General features: G+C 41.8%; 1 protein-coding gene across 2 annotated transcripts in view; it reads left to right on the top strand.

The window, feature by feature from the left end:
• The window catches only part of SLC25A24 (solute carrier family 25 member 24), a 63,632-nt gene that overhangs the window by 23,324 nt on the left and 23,148 nt on the right, over nt 1-17,160 (top strand). For both annotated transcript variants that reach the window (NM_001082777.1, XM_051856040.2), the window contains 2 exon segments: nt 12,444-12,555; nt 14,592-14,750. In NM_001082777.1, coding sequence (NP_001076246.1) covers nt 12,444-12,555; nt 14,592-14,750 — 271 coding nt within the window.

Genomic DNA, 17,160 nt, shown 5'->3' on the forward strand with positions numbered 1-17,160 from the left:
GAGACAGACAGAGAGAAAGGTCTTCCTTCTGTTGGTTCATCCCCCTCAAGTGGCCGCCAGGGCCGGTGTGCTGCGCTGATCCAAAGCCAGGAGCCAGGTTCCTCCTCCTGGTCTCCCGTGTGGGTGCAGGGCCCAAGCACTTGGGCCATCCTCCACTGCCCTCCCAGGGCCACAGCAGAGAGCTGGACCAGAAGAGGAGCAACTGGGACAGAATCTGGCGCCCCAACCGGGACTAGAACCCGGGGTGTCGGCGCCGCAGGCGGAGGGTTAGCCCAATGAGCCGCGGCGCCAGCCTGGATTTTCTCTTTTGAAAAATGCCTGTTTAAGTCCTTTGCCCATTTCTTAACTGGGTTGTTTGTTTTGTTGTTGTTGAGTATCTTGATCTTTTTATATATTCTGATTATTAATCCTTTATCAGTTGTGTAGTTTGCAAATAATTTCTCCCATTTTGTCGGTTGTATCTTCATTTTCCTGAATGTTTCTTTTGCAGTACAGAAGCTTCTTAATTTGATGTAATCCCATTTGTTAATTTTAGCTTTTATTGTTTGTGCCTTTGGGGTCTTTTCAAAGAAATTATTGCCTATGTTAACTTGCAAGGCTTTCCCAACGTTCTCTAATAATTTGATGGTACCTGGTCATATATTTAGTTCTTTAATGCATTTTGAGTGGATTTTTGTGTAAGTTGTAAGGTAGGGGTTTTGCTTCATAGTTCTGTATGTGGAAATCCAGTTTTCCCAGCACCATTTCTTGAAGAGACTGGTTTTAGCTCCTTGATCAAATATAAGTTGGTTGTAGATGATTAGGTTGATTGCTGGCATTTTTATAATGTTCCATTGGTCTACACATCTGTTTTTGTACCAGTACCAGGCTGTTTTGATTATAGCTGCCCTGTAGTATGCCTTAAAATCTGGTATTGTGATGCCTCCACTTTGTTTTTGTTAAGATGGTGTTAGCTATTCAGAGTCACCTGTGTTTCCATGTGAATTTCAGCATCATTTTTCTATATCTGAGAATGTCCTTGGTATTTTGATTGATGTCACATTGAATCTGTAAATTCTTTTTGGAAGTATGGACATTTTGATGATATTGATTCTTCGAATCCATGAACATGGAATATTTTTCCATTTTTTGTATCTTCTTCTATTTTTTTCTTTAATGTTTTATAATTGTTATGTAGAGACCTTTGACATCTTTAGTTAAATTTATTTCAAGGTAATTTTTTTTGTAGCTATTATGAATGGGATTGATCTCAGAAGTTTGTTCTCAGCTGTGGCATTGTCTGTATATACAAAGGCTGTTGATTTTTGTGTGTTGATTTTATATCCTGCTGCTTTGCCAAACTCTTCTATGAGTTCCAATAGTCTCTTAGTGGAGTTCTTTGGATCCCCTAAATTGAATCGTATCATCTGCGAAGAGGGATAGTATGACTTCCTCCTTCCCAATTTGTATCCTTTTGATTTCTTTTTCTTGCCTAATGGCTCTGTATAAAACTTCCATAAATATAAATGAATAGCAATGGTGAAAGTGGACATCCTTGTCTGGTTCCGGATCTCAGTGGGAATGCTTCCAACTTTCCCCCATTTAATAGGACATTGACTATGGGTTTGTCATAAATTGCCTTGATTGTGTTGAGGAATGTTGCTTCTATACCCAGTTTTCTTAGAGTTTTCATGAAATAAAATGTATTTTATAAAACGCATTCTCTGCATCTATTCAGATAATCATATGGCTTTTGTTCTTAAATTTGTTAATGTGATGTATCACATTGATTGATTTATGAATGTTGAACCATCTCTGCATACCAGGGATAAATGCCACTTGGTCCTGGTGAATGATCTTTCTGATGTGTTGTTGGATTCGATTAGCTAGTATTTTTTATTTTTCCCAAAGAAACCTTTTATTTAAGGAATACAAACCTCATGCATTTCATAAGTACAACTTTAGGAATATAGTGATTCTTCCCACCATATTCACCCTCCCTCCCATGCTTTCATCACTCCTCCTCTTCCTCCTTCTCCCATCCCCAGACCCCTTCTCCACTAAGGTCTATTTTCAATTAACTTTATATACAGAAGACCAACTCTGTACTAAGTAAAGAGTTCAACAGTTTACAAAAAACAAACAAACAAACAAGCAAACAAACCAAAAAAACCAAAGAACAAAACAAAACAAAAAAAACACCTGTTCCTCAATAGTTGAAACAAGGGCTGTTCTAAGTCATTACATATCGAAGTACAAAGAGGGCTCTCTGGGTTCTGCAGATTCATACTGGTATTTATTTCTGTGCTAGCAAGGAGAGCCCTGTCTCTTATCCAGTCATGTGAATAGTCAATAATATGATGAATCTTGACACTCCTTATCCTGAAAGAATGAATTATCCAGTCACTTTCAGAATCCTGGTGGGGAAAAGGACTGCCCATTTGTAGACTTAACATCTCCTGCTGTTGTTCCTCTGCACTTTGAGGCCTTGAAAGAAAGAGTCCATGTTCATCAGGGAAAGTAGTCTGTAGTTTTCTTTTTCTGTTGCATCTTTTTCAGGTTTAGGAATGTGTAAGGTGATGTTGGTTTCATAGAAAGAATTTGGGAGGATTTCCTCCCTTTCAGTTGTTTTGAAGAGTTTGAGAAGAATTGGAGTTCTTTAAATGTCTGGTAGAATTCAACAGTGGAACCATCTGGTCCTGGGCTTTTCTTTGTTGGGAGGGTCTTTATTACTGATTCAGTTTCTGTCTTGGTTTTCTGTTTAGGTTTTCTATGTCTTCATGGCTCAATTTAGGTAGGTTGTATGTGTCTGGGAATCTATTCATTTCTTCTAGGTTTCCTGGTTTGTTGGCAATGCAGCTCTTTTTAGTAATTTCTGATGATTCTTTTTTATTTTTATGGTGTCCAACTCTTGGGACCACTTTTTTAATGATAACAGAAATAAGAAAGGAGAGTGCATTATGGTAATATTCTTGTGATTGTTTTTAGTTTCCACATTACCTAAAAATGTTTCTGCAAAATGACTTCGTTGTCAAATTTATCTCCTTTTACATCTGTACCAGTGGCATTTTTCCCCATTCTGTGTGTTCACATTTTCTTTTATAAGCAGATGCCCAGTAGGAAGTCTTGAAGTCTCAAAGCTCATCACAGTTACTTTTGTGAGCACTGGGTGAGGAAGGTCTGCAGAGGGAATGAAAAACTGAGATATGAAAAGAAGAAAAAAGGATTTTGACATTGGGACCTTGCACTTAGAGCATTCTGCTTCTAAAATCACACTCTGCCAGGACAGTAGGGTTTCTTCCTCAGGCTCTTGGGCCACAACTAGTATTCCTATATTCCATTTGATGGCTTTAGGAGTAATGCAAATTCTAAGCCCCAGATCCAGAATAGGTAAAGGTGTGTGTGTCAGCTCGGGCTGCCTTCAACGGCAGGAATTAATTTTCTCACTGTTCCGGAGATGCAAAGTCCAAGATCAGAGTGCCAGGATGGTTGGGTTTTGGTGAAGGCTCTCTTTGTGGTTTGCAGATGCCAACTTGTTACTGTGTCTGGGGGAAAGGGAGTGAGAGAGGGAGCAGGAGCAGGAGCAGGGAGAGGAAAGAAGAGAGAGAACAGGAAGGAGATCACTCTCACTTCCTCTTATAAGGCTGCAGTCCTATCAGATTAGGGCCCTCCCTTAGGACCTCATTCAACCTTAATTACCTCCTAGAGAATCTGTCTCTAAATATAGGCACATTGGAAAAGGCTTCGACAGAAATTTTGTGAGGGGAGACAAGTCAGTCCATAGCAAAGGAGGAAGCAGAGGGGTGGATATTTAAAAGTAGCTATCTTAACTTTATAAATAATTATTTTATGATAGCTTTATTGATTCATAGGCTGTAAAGTCCACTCTTAAAGTTCAGTGGTTTTTAGTATGTTCACAGCAATGATATAGGCAATGATCACCACTAACTCAGAGCGTCTCCTCACCTCTGAAAGTAGCCCATCCCCGCTAGCCCCCAGTAACTCATGACCTACTTTCTGTCGCTGTGGATTTGTGTTTCTGTACATCTCCTGTGTGTCTGTTATTTATTCATTCATTCATCCATTTATTTTACTTAGCGTGATTTCAAAGTTTATCTGTGTTGTAGCACAGATAGGTACTTCACTCCTTTTTTTAGGCCAATTAATATTCCACTGTATGTATATATAGCATATGTTATTTATAAATTAATAGATGGACATTTGGCTTGTTTTCATTTTCTTGGCTGTCCGTGACACTGCTCTGAGCAGTCATGTTCATAGTATTGTATGAACACATGTATTCAGTTCTCCTAAATATTTGCCTGGAGTGCAGTATACTAAATCTGCCTAACATTTTGAAGAACTGCCAAGCTGTTTCCCAAGCAGTTGCACTGTTTAGCATCCCAGGAGCAATGTGTGAAGGTTTCAGTTTCTGCACATCACATCCACAGCACTGCCTTTAACTGTGTGTCTTTTCATTTTTGTTTTTAAGATTGATGTTATTTATTTGAAAGGCACAGTGACAGAGAGAAATGAGGGAGGGAGGGAGGGAGAGATTGATTGATTGATTGATTTTCCATCTGCTTGCTGGTTTACTCCCCAAATGGCCACAACAGCTAGGACTGGCCCAGGCCAGAGCCAGGAGCCAGGAGCGGCATCTGGGTCTCCCACGTGGGTGCAGGGACACCAGCACTTGGGCCATCTTCTACTGATTTACTAGAAGCATTGGCAGGGATCAGAACTGCAGCAGCTGGGATTCAGTCCAGTGTCCTGATAGGGGATGCCGGTGCCACAAGTGGCAGCTTCACCTGCTTTGCCACAATGTTGACCTCACAGCTTTTGATTTTAATCATCTGTTGATTCTGTTTCTCTAGGCAACCCTGACTAACACAGGGAGAGTATGAAGTGGCCTCTCACTATGGTGTTAGTTTGTATTTCCCTGATGATTAATGAGTGGTGTATGCTTTGGTAATGCCGAGCTATTTTTTTAAAAGATTTATTTTATTTATTTGAAAGACAGAGTTACACAGAGAGAGGTAGAGAGAGAGAGAAGGTCTTCCATCCGCTGGTTCACTCCCCAGATGGCCACAATGGTCAGGAGCCAGGAACTTTTTCCGGGTCTCTCACATGGGTATAGGGGCTCAAGGACTTGGGCCATCCTCTACTGCTGTCCCAGGCCATAGCAGAGAGCTGGATCGGAAGAGGAGCAGCCGGGTCTAGAACCGGTGCCCATATGGGATGCTGGCGCTTCAGGCCAGGGCTTTAACCTGCTGAACCACAGCGCCGGCCCCACTTGGCTATTTTTAATACTAATGTTTATTACTCCTTCACTAAAAATACTAGCAAAATGTTTAAAAGGCCGAATGTAACCAGGGTTTTCTTTTTCTTTCCTTTTTTTTTTTTTTTTTAAAGATTTATTTGTTTACTTGAGAGGCAGAGCCACAGATAGAGACAGAGTTTTTCCATACGCAGGTTAACTCCTCAAATGGCTGCAAGAGCCTGAGCTGGGCCAATATGAAACCAGGAGCCAGGAGCTTCTTCTGGGTCTCCCATGTGGGTGCAGGGGCCCAAGGACTTGGGCCATCTTCTACTGCTTTCCCAGGCCATCAGCAGGGAGCTGGATCAGAAGTGGAGCAGTTGGGACTTAAACTGGTGTCCATATGGGATGCTGGCACCGAAGCCAGATGTTTAACCTACTAGGCCATAGCACCAGCCCCATAACCTGGATTTTCAGTGTTGGGAGCTGTGGGCCTTCCCTCAAGGGCTGAGCCATCAATGTGACTCATGCAACTCCACATGCCAGTTTTTTTTCCACCACTGCATTCTCCCTCCATGTCCCAGAGATCTGAAAGGTGCTGATGGAAGCAGGTGTAGCCAGGTCATCTGCACAGAAGGGTGGAGTTACTCAGTTGAAATATAACTGCCGAGGTCCATGTTTTCAATGTGTGGGCCACTGAGGTCCTATTTATCATCTGCCCTCGAATGAAAATCCATGTTTCTTTTTGACTTTTATCTCCATCTCATTTCATATTTTCTTACTTCTAGATTTTTTCCCCCAGGTTTATTGAGGACCTTGGCACCTGCCAATTGGTCTCCCCCCTCCCCCCCCAACCCTCCATCCTTGAAGACTTTAGTGTTCTGGCTGGTGACTCATGTTTCACCTTAGCTTTGTACTCCTTGCCCCAGCTCCTAATTCATCTCCGTTCTGCCTTGGCAACCCACTCCCTCTCAGGATCTTGCTGTAGCTGTCTTGTCCTTTCTGGGTCTCAAATGCCTATATGTTCCTTTCTCTTTTTAAATAATTTTTAATTAATTGATTGATTAATTTTTACTTAAAAAGCAGAGAGACAGAGACAGACAGACAGAGATCTCCCATCCACTTGTTCATTCCTTAAATGCCCATAACACCTGGGGCTGAGCCAGGCTGAAGCTGGGATCTGGGAATTCATTCCAGGTGTCCTATGTGCATGGCAGGGGCCTGGCCACTTGAGCCATCACCTGCTGCCTCCCAGGGTGCACATTCGCAGGAAGCTGGAATGAGGAGTGAAGCTGGGACTCAAGCCCAGGCACTTGGGAATGGGATGCAGCCATCTCAAGTGGCATCTTACCACTTGCCCAACACCCACCCCATTGTATGCTCCCTTCTGGTCCTCTTCCAGCTTTTACATATTTCCTTTACACTTGGCTTGTGGTGCAGAGATTGCTTGCTCTGCATTTCCACCAGCCGTCTGTCTCCTCTTGATCCAATTCCTTTCAGCAGTCCCCTTGCTCTCCCCCTAACCCTGAGACATGCTGCTGATGCCCTTCTTAGCCCTGCCCTTTGAGGCCATCGAACATTTCTAGAGAGGAATGAAGCTATGTGAACTGAAGCCAGAAATGTAATGCCTTTATTCTCAGTTGACCCCAGGTCTGAAGCTTTGTGTATCTACCCCAGCCACCATTGTCTTCCATCCCATCAGTGACCACTGCAGCTGTGTGCTGTGTTCTTCCTGCTTCCCTCTCTCTTCACAACTGGATATTCTGTCTCTTCAAAGAAGACGTTAAGCTGATCAGGTGTGAAATCTGTTAATTGTACTCCAACTGATTTTTTTTCACTTGTTTGAATTCACTGAAGTCTTTTCTAACTTGGGGGCTTCTGTTTGCACTTCTGGTTGCCTAAGAGATTGAGCCCTTTCCTTACCCTGTAGGAACTTTGAGATGGTTCGGCAACTTCAAACAGATGAATCATCCTATCTAAATTAGCTCCTCTCCCACCTTTGCCCAAGTTATTCTTTATCTATGCAGCTTGTGGTTTGTAACCACTGACTGCTTTGTGTAGCTCAGTGGTTGTAAGTATAGTTTCTAGAGTTAGAATGCATGGGTTTATAGACATCATTCCACTCTATTTATTAGCTCTGTAGCCTAGGACAAAATCTTTGGCATCTCTGTAAAGCAGACTGTAGTAAGTACATAGACTTATTATAAGGATAAAGTCAGTTAACTTTGCAGTTCTTGGAACAATATCTAGAAGATGCTCAATGAATGTTAGCTAATGCTTGTTATTGTGTAGTATCTGTCTTTCACACTGCCTCGTAAATTTTGAGGGTACAGGACACGTTATCTGATTTGGCTCAGTGATTAAGACACTGGGCATCCCATATCAGAATGCCGGTATTCTACTCCCAGCTCTACTTTTGATTGCAACTTCCTGCTAATGTGTACTCTGGGAGGTTGCAGGCGATGGCTTAAGTACTTGGGTCTCTGCCACCAACATGGGACATGTGGATTAGGTTCTTGATTGTTGGCTTCAGTCTGGCACAGTCCTAGCTGTTGTGGATACTTGGGGGAGTGAAACAGTAGATGGAAGATCTCTCTCTCTCTCTCTCTCCCCCCCACCCCCACTTTTAATAAATAAACAAATAAAACGAACACAATACTAACACTTTCTTTGTGATAGCAGACCTTCAGAAAATACTGAAGGATAAATAGAGGTTACCCTGGTGTAAAGTTGGGTGGAAAGACATTCTGGGTAGAGGAAAAGGCAGACAGGCAGGTGTGCGTGTCCACACTGGGTTTGGAGAATGGGCTGAGCAGTGTTTCTGGAGGTGCTTTCCTGACCATGGTGGGCTGTCTCTCTGCTGGTGGTCTCTGGGCTGGTCGAGTGCTCCATTAGAACCAGCCATGAATATAATCATAGTCAGTTAGTAAACTGAACAATAGTAGTTTATACTAGGTCTAAGATTATTATCTGGCCGGCGCCGCGGCTCACTAAGCTAATCCTCCGCCTTGCAGCACCAGCACACCAGGTTCTAGTCCCGGTCTGGGCACCGGATTCTGTCCCAGTTGCTCCTCTTCCAGTCCAGCTCTCTGCTGTGGCCAGGGAATGCAGTGGAGGATGGCCCAAGTGCTTGGGCCCTGCACCCCATGGGAGACCAGGAGAAGCACCTGGCTCCTGCCATCGGATCAGTGCAGTGCGCTGGCCACAGCGCGCCGGCCGCGGCAGCCATTGGAGGGTGAACCAACGGCAAAGATTATTATCTGACTCAGAAGAGCTGTGTCAAACAGCACTTTTAGATTTAGTTATGTATACATGGTGAAATTTCAAGGGAAACCACTAAAAGTATGAGTTGAGTGTATAACTTTCAAAGTAGTGAGATAAGAAGTGGAAAAGCAAAGTATAAAATCAGACAATCGAAGAAAGAGGGGAATGGAGAAGCGAAAGGGGAGATGGTAGAAATAAGTTCAAACCCCACCAAAATATGCCCAATACTGTTTTTTTCATTCCTTACTGTCAAATAATATAGTCTAAATAAAGTTTTTATCTTCTTTCCCAGGGGTCTGGGAATGGGTGAAGAGTAAGTTAAAAGGGAATCATCTCTGGTCAGTCAGGACTTTCTCAGTTTGGTGTGGGTACATCTGAATTACGTTATCTTCATACTGAAACTTTTATGATAATATAAAAAATTGAAAACATTATCCTCCATAGGGATGAAAGCCATATTAAATTTTTTATGATGCCATTTAAATTGCAGTAGATTTTTTAAAAAAGATTTATTTTGAAAGAGTTACAGAAAAAGAAGGAGAGCGAGAAACACAGAGAGAGATCTTCCGTCCACTGGTTCACTCCCCAGATGGCTCCAAGAGCCAGTGCTGGGCTAAGCCAAGGCCAGGAGCCAGAAGCTTCATTTGGTTCTCCCATGTGGGTGACATGAGGCCAAGCACTTGGATCATCTTCTTCTGGTTTTCCCAGGATGTTAGCAGGGAGCTCAATAGGAAGCGGAGCTACTGGAACACAAATCAGCAACCACATGGTATCGCAGGTGATGGCTTTACCTGCTATGTCACAATGCTGCCCCCTACAGTGGATTTTAATGCATGATAAAATCAAAACCAAGGTAAATTTTATTGGAAGAGCAAGACTGTCAGATGAAAGAAAGCAAAACTAACCAAAAGAAAGCTGGAGTGGCTGTATTAATATCAGGAAAATATAAGGCTAAAAGCATTAATGAAAATAATGTCACCACATTTTAAATAATTGAAAATGAAAATAATTGTCACCATAAATATAGAAAAAAATTGATCTGGTTGATAGAATTATGGGGATGAATTAATATATCTATATCAATACATATATATGTCGATATAGTGAAATATTAACACATTTCTTCTTGTATTTGGTTGGTCAAGCAGAGAAAAAACAATGAAGGCAAAAAGATTTAAATAAATAAGCTTAGTTTGATGAACATATAACAGAATATTATACCAAAAAATTAGAAAAGGTACAAATATTTTTTTCTCAGGTACAGATGGAACATGTTTAACAATTGATTTCACAGTAGGCCATAAGACCATACTCAATGTATTATAAATAATTGGTATCACAAAGACTATCTTCTCTGACCATTATGTGTTAAATTAGAAGTCAACAATGGAAATGAGTTATACAAACTGCCAATATTTCCAAAAATGATACTTCTCAGTAACTTATGGTTCTAAGAGGAAATCATAAGTGGACATTCACAGGTAGTTTGACTTAAAAACTTGAAAATTTTAAAACAAGTGGTATATTTCTTTTTTTTTTTTTAAGATTTATTTTATTTATTTGAAAGAATGACAGAGAGAGGTAGAAACAGAGGGAGAGGTCTTCCATCCGCTGGTTAACTCCCCAGTTGGCTGCACCAGCCAAAGCCAGGAGCCAAGAGCTTCTTCCAGGACTCCCAAGTGGGTGCAAGGGCCCAAGGACTTGGGCCATATTCTACTGCTATCCCAGGCCATAGCAGAGAGCTGGATTGGAAGAGGAGCAGCCAGGACTAGAACTGGCACCCATATGGGATGCTGGCGCTTCAGGCCAGGGCTTTAACCCACTGCACCACAGTGCTGGCCCCACAAATGGTATATTTCTAAGATGATATTTAGGCAAATGTTATAGTCCCAGTGGTTTTATTAAAGAATAATTAAAGATGAAAATTAGTGTGCTAAGTTAGGGAAGAGAGTCCATAATGTATTTTTTAAAATATTTATTTATTTATTTGAAAGGTAGAGTTACAGAGAGGCAGAAGCAGAGAGAAAAGGAGAAAAAAAGAGAGAGAGAGAGAGAGAGAGAGAAAGAGAGAGAGAGAGAAGAAAGGTCTTCCGCCTGCTGGTTCATTCCTCAAATGGCCACAATGGCCAGAGCTGCCTTGATCTGAAGCCAGGAGCCAGGAGCTTCTTCCGGGTCTCCCATGTGAGTGCAGGGGCCCAAGGATTTGGGCCATCTCCTACTGCTTTCCCAGGCCATAGCAGAGAGCAGGATTGGAAGTGGAGCAGCTGGGACTCGAGCCATCACCCATATGGGATGCTGGCACTGCAAGTGGGGGCTTTACCCACTATGCCACAGTGCCAGCCCCACAATAATTTTGAAGAAGGTAGAGGAAGGAAGTTTATAATAAAGAAAATAGAACTGTACAGCAAATATGTAGTGACAAGATAAGCAAAGCCAAAAGCTAGTTGCTGGAAAGACCAATTTCTGAAGTGATTGCTGAAGATAAATGGGATGTGAATAAATTATGTTCAATTGCAAATAGGTTCATTAGAAATCTTAACAAGATGAAATATTATAATTTCATCAAAAATGGAAAATATGCAATAGATGATTTTTTAAAAAACACATGTAACTTATCAAAACAGAACAAAGAAGAAATAGTCCACTGTGCCTAAACAATTAAAGAGATTGTATCAGGCATTAAAATTTTTCCTATAAAGGAAACTTCAGCCCCAGATGGTTCTTGCTAACTGTTGAAGGGCAGATCTACAAACATTTCCACAATAGAAGTACACTGTCCTATCTTTTGTGTATGGTGAATAAGTAAGGAAAGCAGGAAATGAGAGGTCAATATAATTTATGACTTAAGTGTAAAACTTTAGGGAACATATTAGTGAACTAAATCAGCTGTATGTAAAAACAGTGCGCCATGATCAATACATTTATCAGAGCAACTTATAATATTAAATTAAAAGATAGTAAAGAAGATGCAGTACAGAAGAGATATGCCTTCTGTTCAAATGCACAATAGAAATTCATTGCTACTGGAAAAAAACCTATGTAGTGTGTTTTTTTTTTTTTTTTTTTGAGATCAAACTGGATCTCAAAATATATACCTATGTTAGACCCCAAAATAACCATGGCATTTTTCAAGAAACATTAGCAGTTTAGGGCCTGTCCTGTTGGATATCAAGAGTTGTCATAAAACTGTAATTAAGACCGTGGAATTGCTACACAAATAGACAAGTAGATAAGTGACACATAATGCAGAGCCAGAGATGGACCCATTGGGATTTTAGATTTGGGACAGGGGAGGAGTAGCTCTGCAGATAACTAGGAAGAGGAGAGACTGCCAAATATGGTGCTGGTGCACCTGGTTTCTCATGCAGAGAGAAAGGTCTTCCATCTACTGGTTCACTCCTCAGATGGCTGCAATGGCTGGAACTGGGTATATCTGAAGCCTGGAGCCAACAGCTTCTTCTGAGTCTTCCACATGTGTAGGGGCCCAAGCACTTGGGCCATCTTCCACCGCTATCCCAGGCCATAGCAGAGAGCTGGATCAGAAGAGGAGCAGCTGGGACTAAAACCGGTGCCCATATAGGAAGCTGGCACCACAGATGGAGGCTTAGCTTACTAGGCCACAGCGCTGCCCCATACCTCACGGTTTTTACCTTCCAGTTTTTATGTTTGATAGCTAATTGATTAGGGCTTGCCAGAGTGTTGAGAGCACTCTTTGGTGAGCTCTCTCTTTGTAATCTCTGGATCCATGTTTACCTAGATGAATTACCTGGCAAGACAGTAAAATGCTTTCTGCCATTTCCAACAACCTTTACCTATAAGTGGGATTTAACATTTAATAAGAATATTAAGCTGGAAGAGTAACCACCATTCTGCACAATGGTCAACGGTGATATTTCATTCACCAACTTTGTTTTGTTCTTTAATCGTGTTTAAAATTTTTCAGCATTGATGCTGACGGGACAATGACGGTGGATTGGAATGAATGGAGAGACTACTTCTTATTCAACCCTGTCGCAGACATTGAGGAAATCATCCGGTTCTGGAAACACTCTACTGTAAGCACACTTCATGTCTGTGTCCTGATAGGTGAACTCACTTGGAGCTGGAAGCCATGGGTACAGATTTCACCCCCAGACCCTCCAACGCTTGAGGGGCAGGGTGCCTAGGTGTGGGTAGCTCCTTGTAGCATTCTGATCATTCTGTGGGTTGTAGATTTAGAGTATCTTAACCCCCAGACTGCATAAAACACAGCTGTTCTCAAAACTTGGAAGAAATAGCGCCCAGATCAATGGGCCGCCTGGCTTTTGTTGGCATTTCAGCGTTCGGCTTTTTACTTTTATTGGTCCTGTGTTGTCTGAATTATCTCCACGTCTCCTGATTGCTGCGGGTTTATTTCCTTGGCCGTTGATGATAGGACCAAAGTTCCCTTCTGAAACTTTAGCTTGTTTAGTGAGACTGCCTGGCAGTCTCGGGCATGAAGCATTTATAATAATCATTTACTGAATCTTTTTGATTATGCTGCCCAGCTCTTCACACCGGTTTGTATTGCACAGAATATCCAAGTTGGATTGTCTCATTAATACTCTTCCAAAATGCACTGGTGAAAATAAAGTACCGTGACTGTGCAGTCTGCCCCGGGAAAGCGCTGGGAACTTTCCATAGGGATGGTATTTTCTTAGTGAGCCTCTCTTCTCCACACATTCAGGGATTTCTGTAAATTTACTATGCACTAAATGAAGCCAGGGGTTCATATTGCTACTGGTAACCATACCCGCCAGCTTCCATGGATTACTAATAATCGCTGATTTGAATGCCTTTTCAATCATGAGTATAAATTATCTTGTATTTGTATTCCAGTTGCCTGGAAAAACGTGAAGTTTTATTTACATGATTTTTATTGTATCTTTGGAGGCAGTTGATAACAGTTGAGGCTACCATGTCCATTTTATTAATAACGAAATGAAGGGTGAGAGGGGAGCTACCAGAGCATAACTCCTTACCTGTACACTCTTGCCTATAAAACCTTTTATGCTAAAATCATTTAGGTAAAAATGTTAGAAAACCATTATCATTGAGGCTCTTTGTTCCTCTCCAGCCATAGTCATGTTCAGAATAGATTGGTGGAGTGATGCTTTCCAACAGTACTTTCTCCTTTTTTTTTTTTTTTTTTAATTTGACAGAGTTAGACAGTGAGAGAGAGAGAGAGAGAGAGAGAGAGAGAGAAAGGTCTTCCTTCTGTTGGTTCACCCCCCAAATGGCCACTACAGCTGGCACGCTGCGCTGATCTGAAGCCAGGAGCCAGGTGCTTCTTCCTGGTCTCCCATGCAGGTGCAGGAGCCCAAGCACTTGGGCCATCCTCCATTGCCTTCCCAGGCCACAGCAGAGAGCTGGCACCCATATGGGATGCTGGAGCTGCAGGCGGAAGATTAACCAAGTGAGCCATGGCGCATCCCCTCCAACAGTACCTTCCTGTTAGCTAAATTTTTTGTGGAATCCATTGCATGCTTTAAGTGACAAGTCAGATTCATTAGAAAATATTTAGAGTCAACATAGGAAATGAGTTTAGGGAAATTCACATTTATAGTATTTTTAGTTTTATCTACATATTTACAATGTGTATCATGGTATGAGGAATATACTTTTTAGATAAAGAGAATATCTCTGAAGAAATGACAAGCTAATTCCTTTAAAGATGCCCTCACCAGTTAGCTGTGGCTTTCTGGCATTATGAAAAGTGCTAACAAAAAAGGGTTCACTATGCCTGGTCAAATGCTGGCCTCTCATTCTGACCTTGACAAAGAGGAGAAAAGTTACTCTGCATCTATGAAGGAAGCTGTAGTTGTTACTGTTAGTTTTGTACATGTGCAGTTGCTGTGGAATTTCCTCTCGTGAGCTGATACTACGTTTTGTTTAGCATTGAGTAGACGTCTCATAGTCTTCTATCTGCTGAAGCTGGTTGGCATAAATCCCAAGGAGTAAAGTTGATCTCAACCATACAATATGTGTTCTTCTCTGGAATTAAAAACTTCTATGAGTATCAGTTTTTAATTGAAGGTGCACTGCATCTTTTTTTTTCCCCCCACTTTAATAGGGAATCGACATAGGAGATAGTTTAACTATTCCGGATGAATTCACAGAAGAGGAGAGAAAGTCCGGGCAGTGGTGGAGGCAGCTTCTGGCCGGAGGGATTGCCGGGGCTGTGTCACGAACCAGCACTGCCCCCCTGGATCGCCTGAAAGTCATGATGCAGGTGAGCTCCGTGTCTGTGTCTGAGCTTGTCCCAGGGATTCCGAAGCAGGGAGAAATGTGGTACTTTGAAGAAGAAGTTTTAAAATTTCTCAGTCATGGTCTTTGATATCTTAAAAGAAAAAAAAAATGACTATTTTATTGTCATTACTTCTAAATTCAGCTCATGGAAGTGTTGCAGTATTCTGCCAGACCTTAAATTGTTGGTGTGTGTGTGCAAGAAACTTTTCATCTTTGCCATTGTGTGACTATTCAATGTTTAATAAGAGTCTCTTGTTATTGTATTGTTCTCTTTAAATTATTTCAATTTTATTTCTCTTTTAGGTTCTTTATCAAAAATGAGACTTTTCTGAAATCTGGGATCTTGTGATTTATAAAAAATTACATCCTTGTGTAATTAAAAATTTTGTTTTAAGATTTATTTATTTATTTGAAAAGCAGAGTTACACAGAGAGACAGAGAGAGGGATCTTCCATCCACTGCTTCATTCCCCAAATGGCTGCCATGGCCAGGACTGGAACAGGCTGAAGACAGGAGCTGGAACTCCATCAGAATCTCCCACGTGGGTGGCAGGGGCCTGTGGACCATCTTCCGCTGCTTTCCCAGGCACATCCAGCAGGGGCCGGGATTGGAAGTGAAGCAGAGGGGGCTCAAACCAGCGCCCATATGGGATGCTGACATTGTAGGTGGCGGCCTAACCTGCAGTGCCACAACGCTGGTCCCAATTTTTAAATTTTTTAATTATTCTGAAGCTGAAGTTAGCAGATAAAGACCTAGATTTACAGGTTGACTGTAGCTGCCCAAAGTGGATAATAACCAAATAATTATTTGGTTCTCATTGCGGTAACCCATTCAGTCCTCACAGGAGCCCAGGAAAGCAGACACTGTATCTTCATTTTATCAGTAGGGAAACTGAGGCCCAGAGAATGAAGTAACTTTTCCCTTGCAGCAGATTGGCCAAGCAATGTAGTATCTGTGCCAGTGAAGTTCGTGGTTCTCACACACATGGAACCATGGAGGCTTCCTTCTCCTTCATTCTGAGTGAGAATCTCCAAAAAGGATGCTCATGAGAATTAGACAATTTGCTTGTGAGTCAGGTCTGTGAAAATGCCAGATACACAGAACCACCTGTTGGAACACAGCAGTTGATTAAAAAATACTTTTAAGAGTTGTGTTTGTTATGCCTATGGGCAGCATTACTTAATGCTTGAACTTAAGTTTCTGTACAAAAATATTTCTGGCAATATTTTAAGCTCTCACCCATTCAAAAATGCATCTAAATACTCTCATTTATTTAGGGGCAAAGATAGTGCTTTCAAGAAAAGAGGGGAGGGAGTTGGTGTACGTGTTTTTCTTTAGGAAAAATAGTGGAGTGTCTGAGAGAACTTGAGTAAGCCTCCTTTCCTTTCTCATATTTTACTGTGAAATTGGTTTATTTAAAATAAAATGATTTTTGCTGGATTCTAGTTTCTGTAAGAGTGGGGGTTCCCAAACCCACCTGTAGGTTTGAGACACCACGAAGACTCACTGAACTCATGGAAAGCTGTTATACTCGTGGTCAGGGTTCATTACAGGGAAAAGATACCGATTAGAGTCAGCCAAGTAGTGAAGTGCACTGCGCTGAGTTTGGGGAACTGGCAACGCATGGCTTCTGCTGCCTGCCCTGTGGGGTCTCCACAAACAACTTTCCCGGCATTGCCATGGCGTGGTGTGTGCAGACTTCTGCAGACCCCGTTGGGGCTCAATCACGTGTTGGCCACAAGGGATTTAGCATGGTCATGAGGGGGTTTAGTCTTTAACGCCTTCCAGCTTGTTTTGCTGGTTTGTTTATTTTTACATGGTAGTCATTCATTTTGTGCATGCTGAAACAGAAGGCTGGGTGATTTCTTGAATTATTTGTGGCTTCTTTCATTGGTTTTTAATCTACTATCAGTCCTAAGGGCCAGTAGATGTGAATGATCACCACCTCTGTGGCAGACATTAAGTAATTCATGAGTCCTCACTGGGTTGGGCAGTTAGTATCCTATCTAGACATGTCACGGAAGGTACGGTGTTTGAGTCTGGCTTCAGGCTGTGCACACTGTGTCTGGACTCTGACGTACATAGTATCTAAATCATTTTCAGGCTCATTGTGTAGTTAGGTCTGTACAATGGGGGTGGGGGGAGTGGGAGAGTGGGGACGAAATACATCACCTGCAATATACTTTTGTTTGAAGTCTCTCTTAAAATGTTTGCTTACATTTCCAAGGAATTTCATAGCCATAGTCCACATTTTCGTATGAATGTCATTGTTCATATTAATTTAAATTTTAATCATGTCTTTGCTTTCCCACACTGTGGACAGTAGTTATTCTGGATTTAGATTCAGAGCCAGGCATCTAAAATGGTGGTGATAGTCCCTCCCATCATTATGT

Source organism: Oryctolagus cuniculus, chromosome 7 (genome assembly GCF_964237555.1).
Source record: "Oryctolagus cuniculus chromosome 7, mOryCun1.1, whole genome shotgun sequence".
Taxonomy (NCBI): Eukaryota; Metazoa; Chordata; class Mammalia; order Lagomorpha; family Leporidae; genus Oryctolagus; species Oryctolagus cuniculus.